The 14518-nt window shown below is 50.0% G+C and overlaps 1 protein-coding gene across 1 annotated transcript; it reads right to left on the bottom strand.

The window, feature by feature from the left end:
• Positions 1-3388: 3388 nt before the first annotated feature.
• LOC142035397 (4-galactosyl-N-acetylglucosaminide 3-alpha-L-fucosyltransferase FUT6-like) lies at positions 3389-13114 on the bottom strand. Its single transcript, XM_075037480.1, has 3 exons — positions 12066-13114; positions 10569-10654; positions 3389-3393 (listed from the first exon to the last, which is right to left on the bottom strand). Exons 1-3 carry the CDS (start codon positions 13112-13114, stop codon positions 3389-3391), a joined length of 1140 nt encoding a protein of 379 aa, XP_074893581.1.
• Between the last annotated feature and the right edge of the window lie 1404 nt (positions 13115-14518).

Here is a 14518-nt window from a genome sequence, read left to right as displayed (position 1 = left end):
GGGTGTCGTGCGGGTGTTGCTCTATACGGCACGGCGCCGGTGGGTTTGCCAGGGTTTTCGTGCCAGGGTCCCTGCACCGCCAGGGGCAATTCGGCACCCCAAATCCCCGTGTTTGGGAGCAGGGATGCATCAACAGTGGTTTGCGCTCGGGGCAAAAGGCTCTGGCTCCGCTCCCCGCACCCGCTCGTGCCCCCTTTGCCGTCGCCTCGCTCCCTGCAGCCCTGGGCTTTTCTTCTTAAAACTCGCGATAATCTGAAGTAACTGGATTAACCTCCCATCCTCCCCCTGCGGGCAGCCAGGCTGGAGACCTGCCACCGCCAGGGAGGTGACAGAGCCTCACGAGGCCACCAGCGAAGCCACGGCACTCGCAGCCCTCCGCTGGGTTTGCAGCGCGGGTAGGAGCATCCGCGGTTCGGCATCCCCCGAAAGCCGGACCAGCTCTCCCGGCCATAGCACGTGAGTATTGCCCATCGCCTCGGCGGGGCTTGAATCGTGCAGGAGAGGGGACTCAGGCCTGGGGTTTGGCTCCGGTTCGCATTTACAGCAGTGTCACTCTTGTTTACTCTGCGGAGAAATAAATGAGACCGCAGACTTTTGCATTTTCTGGGCAGGCTATATTTGTTGCCTGGGATTGATGGGTTTTCTCCCGTTGGCCCTCTTCCCAGAAAAAGCAAATCATAAACAGAAGGAGAATATTGGTGTCATGTCCTGGGCATTAACCAACGCGAAGGAAAATGCTCCGCTTGCCGCCCCCCAATCGCAACGGTGTCCCAGCACCTCGGTCCAGCTAAATAGGGGAAAAAAAATCGCATGCACCTCCATCCCAGCGTGGTAGCGGTTAAGGAGTGCTTGTATAGGTGACCACCACAGCTGAGGGATGCTGCTGCAGGATTTCGGGGAGCAGGTCAGCATCCCCCGGGGTGGGACAGCTCAGGTTGGGATGGGAGACACCTCTCCCCCTTGCATCTCCCGTGGGCGACCAGCAGCACTCCCGACCTCTGCAAAGGGCCAGGCTGGTGGGGTTTTTTTTCTTGCTTTTCATCCAAATGCCGCTCTTGGCTGAGTGGAGCCAGGATGTAGTGAAGCAATATAAACACCATCCTTCAGCAGGGCTGGCCGCGCACCCAGCGTCCCCAGGAAAGCAGCCTGCACTCTGTAACACAGAGTTTCCCCCTCGCTGTTGGGAAAGGGAGAAGGCAGCCGTGGGCGCGGGGTGTGAAACCCGTCCGTGGGGCATTGCACACGCTGGTGAACCGGCAAGGGCTGACGAACCTGCACCCCGGGGGATGCAAAAGCTGCTGAGCCCAAACTTGAGCCACGCTGCAGGTGCACGGAGCTCCCAAAACAGCTTTGCAAGGTGCGGCAGCACCACGGGGGAGAGTTTGGACGGAAATTAAAAAGATGGCCCAAAATAAGCAGCTGGGGGATGTGCAGTGGGAGCAGGATGGGGACAGCAGATGGGCAGCCGTCAGCGTGATCCACACCGTGCTCACAGCAGATAAGCAGCTCACTCTTGACTTTAAAAAAAAAAAAAAAAAAGCACCCAAATCTAATAATAATAACTGCACTCTCAAGGGCTTGGGTGCTTTCCAGTTCTCACTACGATAAAACTAAAATTAGTTTTGTTGCAGAAGCCTCCAGTAAAAAAAAAAAAGGAACTAGAGCAATAAAGCAAGGTAAGGTGTTGCAGAAGCAGTGCAGGACCAGGCACCGGCGGAGGAGGATTTACAGCTGGGTTTCCTGGAGTTGCCTCCACTTGTATTCCCCTGAGCCCAAGGAGGTGGCTGGGAGATATCGGAGCTGCTGCATTTCCCCAAGGGGCTGTTTGCACCCTGGTTTGGGCATTTTTTTACAATATCTAGGGATTTAGGGTGCCGTGATTTGCAGATACCCAGAAGAGCACATGAGAGGGCTAATGGCTCTCCCGGCCCAAGGGAACCTCCTCTCACCAGGGTCTTGCTGGGAGCGGTGGGGAGGTGAGGGGGCTCGGGAGCAGGCAGAGGGTGCTCGGGCACCCCAGACCCACTCTCGTACTTTCCAGCTGCAAAACGCCCCCAGGTGCACCCACGTACAGCGCAAATCCAGCTTGCAACCCCCCAAAACAGGCGCACTAGGGGAAAAAAAAAAAAACAAACGATGCAATGCGTGTGTTACAAACCAACGTGAATAGCTCCAATTAATCTTTTTTTTGTCTTTTTTTTCTTTCACCCTGCCGGCAGCTGAACACCGGCCTGTGCAGAGGTGCAGGGGAAGTGCCTGACGTCTGCCGTTGCCGGCGTGGCGGCCGAGCACGCTGCGCCTGCTTTTTTTTTTTTTTTTTTGGGTGCAGCTGGGTCGCAGCTGGGATTTGCAACCACAAAACTCCCTGACCAGGTTTCGGCATCGCAGCCGCGGCCAAAGGATGGCTTTTGCTTGCATGTCTTCTTTCGTGCGTCTCACTCGGGGCCCATCTTCTGCATGAAGCTCCTTCAGCTCCGCTGCAGGAACGTTGCTCAAGCCGTGCTGTCCTGCACCGCTTCGCTGCCGCCTGGGCATGGAAATGTGGTTCCAATAGAAAGGCTGATATTTCCCTAATGCTTTCCATTTCTACAGCCCTTTCTGCTGTAATAGGAGCTGGAGCTGTCCGGAAGAATGTCTACAATGCAGAAAGGGCAAAAAAGGATGGAAAATTCCCTACTCAAAGCTACAGCAAAATCTCATCTGGCTCCTTCCTCATCATCCCATGCGTTATTTAATGTTAATAATAATAAACAGCGTGCAACATCTGTTGGGGGGATGTTTTTAGGCTGGTTTTTTTTTGCAGCTTGCCTATCCATTGCTACAGCTTTGCTGTTTGCAGCAGCATCGCTCCCCAGGAGATGAGGGTGTTTCACAGCGTTTGAAAAATCAGGGGGTTTGGAAACACGAGGAGATGTTTAAAACCGTTCTCGTGGTTGTGACAAGGCAAAATATGAGTGTTTTGTTATCCCGGCTCTCTGACAATGAGTTATGGGATGTTTCATTGTGTTTTACTATACACATCTATATACGTACGCGCCTGTGTTTGTGTAACGCTGGCCGGTGCCGGAGGCGGCCGAAGCTCCGGCGCTGGCTGGGATCCACCCGTCACTCGCATCGGTTGGGATCCCATTTGCTGACATGGTCTCACTCCCGATTTGGTATCTGTGAGGGGGAAATGGGTCTAACATCATTGTTTCCACTCGATGAAAGCGCTCGCAAAGGGAGAGTTCCTTATTTAAACAGGTCCAGAAACTTGCTGGGAAGAAATCACTTTCCCAATTTATCAAGACAAATTATTTTTCGGTGGTATTCAAAACCTCAGCCTTCTTCCCTTCGTAAATAGGGCTACCACATGTTTTTTTTGTTCTTGGTTAAACAAGGCATAGCCTCAAACTTGAGGCCCAAGAGGAGGGGGAAAAAAGAAAAAAGGAAAAAAAGGAAAAAAAAAAAAGAAGAAAAGGCGACTTGTTTCACTGCCGTCGGCGGGAGCAGGGTGGGAGCGCACGGTCCAGCCCACGGCTCCGCTCGGCACCATCCGGATAAATCCATTTCCCTTCCGGTATTGTCGGGTCTGACCGACCATCTGCAGAAGTTGATGCAATGCATCTATATTTTAGATACTCTCTATTTATTCGAAGTAACTTATGTTATTTATTTAGATACCATAGTGTGCCATCTACGTAATGCGTTCTTTCTCTCTCTCTTTTTTTTTTTAATTTTATTTATTGATCCAAATGGTGCCAAGTGCAGTTTACATTTATTACATTTTTACCATTTATTCTGAACGTTGGGATAAAAAAAGTGCAGTATGATATTATTTTTTTTAAACAAACATAAACTCGGGTGTGATGCTGTTACATACTCACGACAAAGTGAAAATAAAATGAGGATTATATTGATTTCTCGCTGGTTATCATCTTTCACTGCTGCCTGTAGGTAAGTGATGGTAGAGCGATGTTATGTCCTCAACATGGGGATGGGGATGGCCAGGGAAATGGGAAATTTGGCTTTTGTTTTGGGAGAGCAGAGAGGGTCCATGTGGCTGGCTGCAGGCTGAAGGATGGCAGGAGCTTGGCTTTATTTTCCAGTTTCCTGCAGAGCCCTCCATGCAGACCTGCAAACAGCCCCATTGCTTTCGTTTTCATCTCCTGCAAAACTATATTTATGCAAACCAATGACGTGAGACATTACCAAGGCTGGGTCATTGCCTGCAAGGATCTGGGCTGGTTTAGCCACAGAAATAATTATCTTTGCCGCCTTCTTGTAAAGGCTCTTCCAGTTGGGTTGGCTCAAAGACATGCCAATTCTGGCAAAATGACATTAAAAAAAAAGAAAAGAAAAAGAAAACGCAAGGTTTTGATAAGGTCAGCCAGAAAAAAAGTGTCAGTTGCTCATCTGGAAGCAGTGCTGAGTTTAGAAATTTATTTTATTTTATAGGGAAAACATCTCAAAGTCAGCAGCAGGCATTGGCTGGGGTTTTGTTGCTCTTCTTATTAGGATGATTATGGTAGTTAATATTTTGTTTTGGGTGAAATGTTGCAATTTGAAAGCCCAGCCAAGTTCAGGACACAAAACACTTTTCAAAGCTGTGGAAAATGGAAGCGTTGGCACCAATGCTGCCACCGCACATGCACCAGTCCCACCCCAGCTCCTTCTCCCTGCTACTGGTTTCCAGTAGCTGCGCAGGGGACAAAAGCCAGAGGCGACCTGCTGTTTAAGCCCCATTTTAGCACACATTAACCCCATTTAACAGACGTTGACCCCTTTAAACGTGCATTGCCCCCATTCAACATGTGCTACCCCCTCAGTTAGCACACTATCTCCGGTTAACACACATTACTCCCCCATTTAACACCATTAACTGCACTGAACACACATTACCCCCAATTAACAGATATTACCTGTCTTAAGACACATTACCCCCATTTAACACACATTATGGCATTTAACATGCAGAGCATCAGTGTCCCTGATGCAGGGAAATGCCTGCATCCTTGTCCTTTAAAAGCATTACTCCCCACCCCAGTCTGTCTAGAAAAATATGATTTATTTTTTTTTCCACTGAAAAATACGCTGGAACTATCTAGTGTCCATGGTGAGAGTGGGTACAAGCTCTTGCATTTGTTTGCAAAACATCCCATTTGGAGTGAAGGCAGAGAGCCGTCCCGCTGCTCTGCCGGGCTTGGCACTGGACAGCGGGGAACAACTGGGAAAAAAAAAAAAAAAAAAAAAAGAAGCTAAAATGCTTTTGAACCACAAAGGTTTATAGTGTTTTTTTGGGAATGGAAAAAAAGGTCTGTTTATATTCCCCCTTCATGCCACCCAGAGGCCTGACAGCCGTGGACGGCTCGTGGCCGAGTCAAACATTCGCGCTCGAAGCTCCACTTTGTAAATATTTTATGAAGCATCTTTTGAGACTCATAAATCTTCGCATGTGCGCACGCATGCGTGCATGTGTGTACGTGTGCACGCGCACTCCAGAAACTAAGAAAAGCTGCGATCCTGCTGCCAGCCTGTCCAAAAAAAAAAAAAAAAAAAAAAAAAACAGGACAAACTGAAGTTTTAATGACCAAATTGGAGAGGGCTGCTTGGAAAATCTGACTCCTCCAAGAGCACAAAAAAAATAGAAAGAAAACAACAGTTGCAGGCAACAGCATGAAACCAGAACATGCTGCCGGGCTGGGGCCAGGATGATTTTGGGTGCAATTTTTTGGAGATGAGGTGCACATTGCCAACTTTCATAGTGTAAATGGGAGATTTTCACGGGCTGGTGCTTGCTTTAAAGCCTCAGCTTAAAAATCCCAGCTCTCAAATGATGTTCTGTATTCATTTTTTCATTTTTAAATGGAAAAAGTAACAGGCGGGAACTGGGATGCTGAGAGTGCTCAACCCCACCGCTCAGTTTGAGCTTCTCAGAATTACCTCCCCATAAGAAAAACCATGGGAAAATAAACCCAGCCTGACTTCAAACTGGGAAACACGAAATAAAAAGTGACAAGACTGTGGAGTTTGCAAGTCTTAAAAAAACCCAAAACCCAAGCCCACATATATGGTGATTTCTCTCCCAATATCTCTGGTAGTACTACCAAAAATGTGAAGCCCAGGAACAACAATATTCGTTGCTTCAGCTGCTGCTGGGGTTTTGCCACAAGAGAAGGAGGGAGCTCGGTGGTGCTGGACAGCTGTGGAGAAAACAGAGGCTTAAGAGTTTCACATTCCCCCTCCCAGCCTCACTGGACAAAATGAGGAGCAGGTTTCCAAAGCACGGGGGGTATCTGCCTGTAGGCTAAGGAAAGCTGGAAATAATTGAGTTTACAGAACTGGTTCAGGCACCTTCACATACCCAGAAGGACAAAGTCAGTGATGATGGAACTCTGGAGCTTGTAAGGCTCCAGCTGCTGTTTTCAAGATTTTGGTGTATCTGAGCCTTTTCTCCTCCCTTCCCCAAATGCAAAGCTCTGCTGAGCCGGGCTCGGTGTGGACTTGTGTTTCTCCTCTTGTGCGTCTCACCTCGGCTCCCCTCCGGCCCTGGTGTCTCTGCAGAGCAGAAGTCAGACACTGCTCCAAAAACTCCATTTTCAACATTATTATCTCCCTGGTTTCCCATGGGGAGCAGTCTCTTTCTCACCTCTTGGGGAAATACTCCTGTAAAACTTGCCCCTGCTCTGCTTTTTGGACCATCTCTGCCCAAAAGCGTCAGCTGGGAACACTTCAGCCTGCCTCCGACCCCCTTTGGGTAAAAAGACGAGAGGTTTGGGGGCAAATGGGGTGTTTTCACATCTTCTCTGCAAGGGACTGAAGCAGCCCCTCATGCTGGTATCACCAACTGGGTTTGGAGGGGAAACCCCATTTTGGCAAGGAGGCTGCAAACCCCAGCACCGGTGTTTCGGGAAAAGATGGACTGTGACTTCTCAGTGCAGTCTCCCGGTCCCGGGCCCCCGTGGAGCAGCCATCCAGATGTTTCTCTCGATGAAGTCCTCCCTTACAGAGTTTCCCAAGTGCGGTGTCAGCTTTCCCATCCTCTAACGAAATCAGCCTGTGTGTGGCTCCGTGTCGCCCACAGGCATCCCTTCCCCAGGCCACGGCAGCACTGAGCCGCTGCTTAGAGGAGAGGAAGGAAGGTTTAATGTGATATTTTTGTCCTGCCAAACCCACGTCCCCTCATCAAGGACCAAGGCTTAAGCCTAGCTGGGTGCAAGCTCCTAACACCCCATGGTCTGCCCAGCCCTGAATGCTTCAGTGGAACTAAAATTCATATTTTAGTTGCCCTCTCGAAGGCTGCAGCACAATTTGGGGGATGAAGGTGAGGTCAATTCATAGATATGCCCCCTGCATATTTATTTTGCTTTTGCTCCTGCAGCCTCGAAGGCTCGCCGGCCTCGGGGTCAGCAAGAGCCCTGCTGCTCTCCCCAAGGCTCCCAGGTCCCCAAATAGCCCTTGGACCCAGGAGAGAGATGAGGCTGATGAGTCTGGCTGGCCTTGACCTGCCAAAATAACCCCAGGCTCAAGTGCAAAAGGAGAGAGAGCCAATAACCCTGGTGCTGTCGCTACCCAGTTAAAAGAGTCCAAAAACCTGTAGGACTTGTCTCTTTTTAATAGGTGTTAAATGGCTCCAGGTCTTGGAAGCAAAGGGAATCAGGCTTGGGAGGCTGGCAAGAGAAAACTGGGGATTTCTTGCAGCTGTTTCACTGAGCAGGTGCTCCCAAAATGCTTCCCCACCACAGCTGGAGAGGCTGCAGCAGCAGGCAGCATTAGCAGGGATGGATAAATTATGTTTGACTTTCCCCATAGCTGGAAAAGGGGTTTTCCACAAGGGTAAATAGCCCAAATTTGGGACAATTTGCCCTCTCTGCATGCGAGATGTCTACTAAATGGATGTGTCAAGCCCTGTCCCTGTGGTTCCCCTATGCCAAGGAGCCCAAAGCTCTTTGAGGTGCCCTCCTGCCATTCAACGTCCCACTTCATCCATGTCCCAGCCCCTTGCATCACAGCACACGGCCACCTCAAGGCTAGCCACTGCTCTAAGGTGTGTGTTGCCTGCCATCGGCCATGGAATTTGATCTGCTTTGCAGAAATACTCCTCGTTCTACTTGAGAGAAAACCCTCCCTAGCCTGGGGCTTCACTTCAGCATTTTCATCAGGGAGCTTTTCAAATTTGGAAAGGCATTTCTTTCCACTTCAGTCTGGCTCTTCCCACCCCTCAGCACGTGATTTATGTGTTTCAGGTTGACCTCAACTGAAAATTTCCAAATTTAATTTTTTTTTTGTGCTCCCCTGACAAACCCCTAGCATTTGCTTTGAATTCAGTCTCTTCCCTTCTCCTCTTCCCTGCAGCCAGCTCCCTTCCCAGTCCTACGCCAGAGGGGTTTTCCCCATCCAGCCTCTTCACAGCACAATGGTGCAAAAACATTGGCGTTTCCTTGTTCCCAGAGTGCCTTGACACCAAAGTGTGGCATTTCCAGAAAATGCCACCAGTGCCAGCTCTGATGGGGCCCATCTGCATGGCGAGGCATCTCAGCCTGGGGTGGTTGGGCAGGCTTCAACCGTGCACCCTGCCTTCCTTGTGTAGACTTTGGGGGGGGTTTCTTTTTCCCCCAGTTTTTTTGTAACTTGGGGATGTCCTAGACCAATGGGTGGGGGAATGTTTTTCCACTGAAAGGCTCTTAATGAAGTTTTCTTCTGGGAATTTGTCCGTCACTCTTGAATTTGTCTGTCACTCTTTGAACTGGTGCAAACCTGTAATTTCAGCTGCTCACAGGGCAACATTGTCCCTTCACCTGGAGCTCCTCTGCAAACCGACCTGAGTGAGGGTCTAAAGCAACCTGCTTCGTACTGCTGGTCTGGGTGGGTTTCCCAAACCTCTGCTACTGCCTAACATTTCATGCTGGATAGAAACATTGATCGCTTGACAGACTGAGGCAGCTAGAAGGAAGTTTAACCCACAGCCATTCACAGTCTGTGCGGGAGGGAGGGATGGAGAGCAGCAAAGGCTCTGGCTGTGCCCGGCCCCATCGCCTTCCTTGCTTGGCTGTGGCAGCAGTGTTGCTCCTGGATAAGAAAAGATTCAGTCATTTCTGGAGTCAATTCTCTCTCCCCTTTGGTATCTAATCTAGTGCCTTCCTCAGAAATGAGAGATTTTCTTCTTACCTTTGAAGTTGAAATCAGGTTGAAGGTAAGAGCATGAGGTACACGAATTGCACTATACATGTATACAGATTATACACGCTCTAGTACTCAAAAAGGCACGCAAAAGAGCCAAACTAATTAAACCTTTCTAATGACATCGCTGCGTTGTAATTTGCCACTCAATCTGCTTTGATAACATGCTGTTGATAATATTTACTTGCTGCTAGTGTGTTTATTAAGGAGAATTTCAGAGCCCAGGGTGCGTTTCCTTCTGGAGGAGCATGAGCAGTCTTGAGCCCAATCCAAATGACAGGGTCAGGGGCTACACAAAAACAGGTCTTGAGGGGGGTGGACTGAAGCTCCTGTTCATGAGCATTTACTTCCCTGGTGTGAACCTGCAGGTCGCTCAAAGGAGTGAGATCCAAGCTGGAACTGAATTGCCTGTTTATTAAGATGTCTATTTAATGCACTGGGTGATCTCAGTAAACACCAAGTCTCCAACAGGACCGAAACCAGGCTCCCTGCCATTGCACGGCCACTTGCTCTGCACCCGGCAAATGCCACCTTGTATACTTGGAAACCCTGTTGGCCAAGGGAGCTGCATATCTGCAGTCACCCACTGCTGCAAGAGGCATCTAAACACCGTGGAGACAGTGGCCCTGCCCTGACACACCCTGCATTGCCACCCCCCAGGAACTCCTCTTCCCTGCAGTATGTCCTTTCAAAACAGGCTAAAGAAAAATATTTCAGGTGAACTGAATGTGTTCATGGGGTCTTACACTGTGGTTTCTTCCTGGAAGACTTTTTATGACATTGGCTAAAGCCAAGAGCAAGCTCCTCTTGGCTGCGTTCATGCATGCAGCATGGGTTGTCTCTAGCAGCTCCTAGAAATTTGCTCCATCACTGCTCAGTTTAATCAACCACTCTGTTTGGTAATCATTTTTGCTGGCAATGCCAGCAAAAGGCAGCTCTGGAGGCCAATGCGCAAAGCTGGTCTTCCCAATGGAAGTCTCAAGGTGGAAGGATTTAGCTGAGGGACAGGCATCATCTTCCAAATCTAGCAGGAGCCATGAAACGAATGACCATCCATCCCAACTACCCAGTGCCACCCATTGACGGGAAAAGACTGTTCATAGAGCTCACCTGCAGAATATTATTTATTCCTTCTCCACATCCATATCAGTTCAATCAGTACTGTTAAAATCTTAAATTTCTCCAGCTGCTCTGAACTGAACTGGCTCTAAAGATGGGAAGAGCACCAGGGTCAGTTGATGAGATCCCAGGAGCTACTAAAGGAGGAGAGATGTCTACAGGCAGACAAGGCAGAGGCAAAAGCATGGATAATTATTTGGCAATAAATTCCGATGCCTCCCAAATTTATTGCTCTTCTTTGAAGCAGCCAGCAAGCACATGGCTAAGGAAGACGTGGCACCTCTTTCTACCTGAATTTCCAAAGGGGTTCCCTAAGGTCCAGCCAGGGCTCTTCAAGAAACTAAGCAGCCTCAGGAAGGTGTCATCTAGGCAGGTACTGTTAGGAGGACAGGAAAAAGATGGGAGGGATAAAGGTTCAGATTTCAGAGTGAAGGATTTGTTCTTAGGTTTGTGCTGATCAATGTATTCAACCAATCTGCAAAGCAGAAAAAAAACAAGGTGGCAAAGGTTGCTAATGAAAATAAGGGACTCGCAATGCTAAAGACAAGGTCTTGCTGATGGTCCTTCTATAGAATGACTACAGGAGGAAATGCAGAGGGAATTCTTTGGAAATGTTTGCTAAATGCTGATAATGGAGAAAACAATTGCATCTCTGTATGCATCGCTGGACTCTGTGCTGATTTTCCTCATGGAAACATCCTGCGGTCAGGACAAACCTTTGAGAAGCACAGCTTAGGGATCAGTAGCAGTCAGGAAAACAAACTGAATGTCCAGAGGTATCAGCAAGGAGCCTGGAAGGGCACAGCTGTGTCCACTGACTCCATGCAATGGGGCTCCCCAACCTGAAAAGGAAACAATTTCTGGTGATACGACCTGAACAGCAGCAGGAAGCTCAAGAAAAGCCAATTATTCACTGTTTTTTAAACACGTGGCCTAGAGGCATCAGCCAATGCCAAAAGTTGCAATGTTTGAGGCACGGAGGAGGAGGTAGCTCATCACGTGAGGGTCCTGAGCGTCTCCTTGCCACAGGGTGCTGCAGTCACTAAAACTTACAGTTCTTTCAGGGGCATCCTTGGCACCCCACACCTTACCTGCACTAGTCTGCTGCTGTCAGACCCCTCCTCAAACCCACACTGTCTTGCTAACCTGTCTAAAAAACAGCCTTGTAAAATAAATTGAGTTGTCTTCTGCCCATTTAGCATCCTGATGCAGCACTCCAAAGGCAGTCAGGGTGAGCCCGAGGCAGAGCAAGGGCAGGACCGGGGCTGCAGGGCTGGGATAGAGGAGGGCAGCCAGTTCTCCTGCAGCAGCAGGCAGCCTCGTGGTGTGGCCACCCCTTCAAGCCGCAGCTTTGCAAAGTACAAAGTCCTTGAAACATGTTTATGCTCGGTATTGCTATTTCACTTTCCCCTCTTGGCCACTTGCTTCGGCTCTCCAACCTGTGGAGCTGATCCAGAATTGTTTGCAGAGACTGAAGGTGAACTACTCCAATGACCAAGCTGCAGCCAGCATAACAAGTTGTTCAGGTAATTAACAGATCAAAAAAACCCCCAATGTGCTACTCTATCGGACAGTCTATTCTCCAGTAAGACAAAGATGTACAAACACCTAATTGCTTCCGTGTCCTTGTTCACTTCAAAGCTCCTCTTGTCCCTCCATTTCCATCAATTCAATCATCCCATGAAATTGCAACTCACCAGCAAGAATAAAAAGATTGCAGCACAGCAGAGAGCTGAGTAAACAGCAGTTACACGAACCACTCAGACAGATCGGGCACAACCTGGTACCTGGCCTCTGTTGTCTGCAAGAAGTGACAAGCTTTGCAGACATGCAGTTCCCAGCCGGCTCCCACTATGGGTTTCAACCACTTGCGCCACTGGAAGTAGCGCTGGTATCTCTCGGTGTCCCCACTCAGCTCCCAGAGGTACCGCGCCAGGTCCTCAGCGCTGGCAAAGTCATTGACATGGATGAAGGAGTCAGGGGGCAAGAAGCGCTCGTAGTTTTCTCGAGGAGGCCCCAGCACAACAGGGACAGTGCCAGAGGACAAGGCGTTCCTCCAGAGCTTCTCGGTGATGTAGTCTTCATGCTGTGAGTTCTCGAAAGCCAGGTAGAAGTTGTACTGGGACACAGTGGGAAGGAGCTTGTCCCAGGGCAGGGGCAAGTGATGCTGCCCGTAGACATCCACAGCAATGTGTTTCTTCAGCTCCTGGTAGTACTTTACTCGGTGGGAGTCTGCTCTCCAGTTGCTGACTACCCAGGCCACCAGCTTGGTCTTGGGTGGGATGCTGAGGGGCTGAGGCTGGCCAAGGAGCTGCAGCTCCCCATAAGGGGTGAAGATGTCCGAGTCCCTCCGGTAAGACATGGTGAGGTTGAAGAGGTTGCCCATAGCACCTAAGTTTGGAGAGTGACTTGGGGACTCCAAGTTGAACCAGATCCAGCGCTGGGATGGGAGTCTGGGGAGCTTGGCCAGCCCCTCCATGTCCCCGCACACATCCCTGTGATGCATAATCACAGCATCAGCCTTTTGGGACCAGCTGCGGTTGACAGTGAAATGGCAGTCCGGGATGCTGTAGAGCTCTGAGCAGTTTATGAAGTTAAAGTGTTGCCCAAAGGGCCATTTCCACAGCAGGATGGTCAGCCTGTGTTCACCCTTTGGTGGGGTGCTGGTATTTCCAGCACGGGCTCTTTGTGCAGAGGGATTGGAATTGTAATGCTCTGGCTTGGGAGTCTTGAACTGGTGAAGAGAAACAAAGAGACAGGAGCTGAAGATGAAGCTGAAGAGCAGGAAGATGAGGAGTTTCTTGCTTGAGATCTTCCTCCCTTCCACGAGCTCCATGAATGGATCTGCAAACACCACAGATGGGACAACAAGTGATGGGTGCCCAGTGACCCCAGCAGGGAGGTGGCTCTGGGTACCCCGTTTGGCAGGGAGGTACGCACAGGGGCTCAGGGGACAGCGTGAAGACCTGCAGTACGTTTACCTCCAGCCGCCTCTTTGCAGAAAGAAAGGTCGCCCGCAGCGCGCCATGCGCAAGGCGCTCACGCGCACGCTGGCCCACGGGGCACGGCCGCCTTTCCACGGCCCCCTCCATCACCACCCACTCCCTTGCCCCGTCAGCCCCTTCTTCCCTCCCTTCGTTTCCCGGAAGCGCCGCGAGCTGCCCATGGCGGGTTCCTCAGGACACGCCGTGGCCTGCCCCGTCACGGGGAGGCATCACCTCAGGGACCCGGGAAGGGGCAGAAATGCCACAGGTCCCACTGACAGACACGGGGAGGAGCCACAGCCGCCCCGCCCACCAGCTTCTGCCAGAAATCCCGCCCCCTCCCAGCAGCCTTAGGGCTGTGCGCTGTCGTGATTGGCTAGCAGGAGCAGCCACCCCTCCCGGTTTACCTGGAAGTACATCAGACCCAGTCGGCCTTTGGTCTCCCTCCATGGGGCTGCCATTTTGGTTTGGCGGCCATTTTAGGACAGGGTGCCACCGTCGTATGGCAGGGAGCTGCCTGCTTTTTTAGACATCGTGCTGCTCCGCGATTGGCTGGCAGCCATTTCTTGACACCGTCCTACCCACATGGTCTCGGGCAGCCTTTTGATCGGCTGGCAGGACTATCTACCAGTGGAGCCTGAAGTACATCAGAAAAAGACCGCCACGTCCTCCCCCCAGGGACACCACCACTTTTGACGGTGTCGTTGCCCCGTGTGTTCTCAGGCAGCCCTGTCATTGGCTGACCGCTTCCTTTGGAGTGGGAAATGGTCATAAATAAAATATAAAATATATAAATAAATAAAATAATAAAAATATATACATTTATCTACTGTATATAGCATATAAATGTATATTTTGTGCTTCTATACAATATATAGAAGTATACATAAAGGAGTGTACAAATATGTATAATTTTTTTTTATTTAGATATGGATAGACTGTTTTATATATTCTTCTATACATGCATAGCTCTGTGTGTATACATATATATATTTATAAAGCTATAGAGATTAAAAACACACAGCTGCAAGCCATAGATATAAAATGGCCAGGCTGGGGTTCCCCACTTTACCATGTCTGGGGTGGGCTCAGACTTCCTGAGGGCAGAGGGGTACCAAAAGGGGGGGGCACAGAGAAGTCAGAACATGCCCAAGAGCAACAGACCCCTCCAAAGAAGCCACCAAGGAGCCCCCAGCACAAATCCTGTCACGTCCAAGCCCAGCAGGATGACAGGAGCACTGGGGCAGACTCTGGGC

Source organism: Buteo buteo, chromosome 10 (assembly GCF_964188355.1).
Source record: "Buteo buteo chromosome 10, bButBut1.hap1.1, whole genome shotgun sequence".
Classification (NCBI taxonomy): Eukaryota; Metazoa; Chordata; class Aves; order Accipitriformes; family Accipitridae; genus Buteo; species Buteo buteo.
Note: the sequence above shows the minus strand (reverse complement) of the source record. Positions and strands in the feature narration are given on the sequence as shown.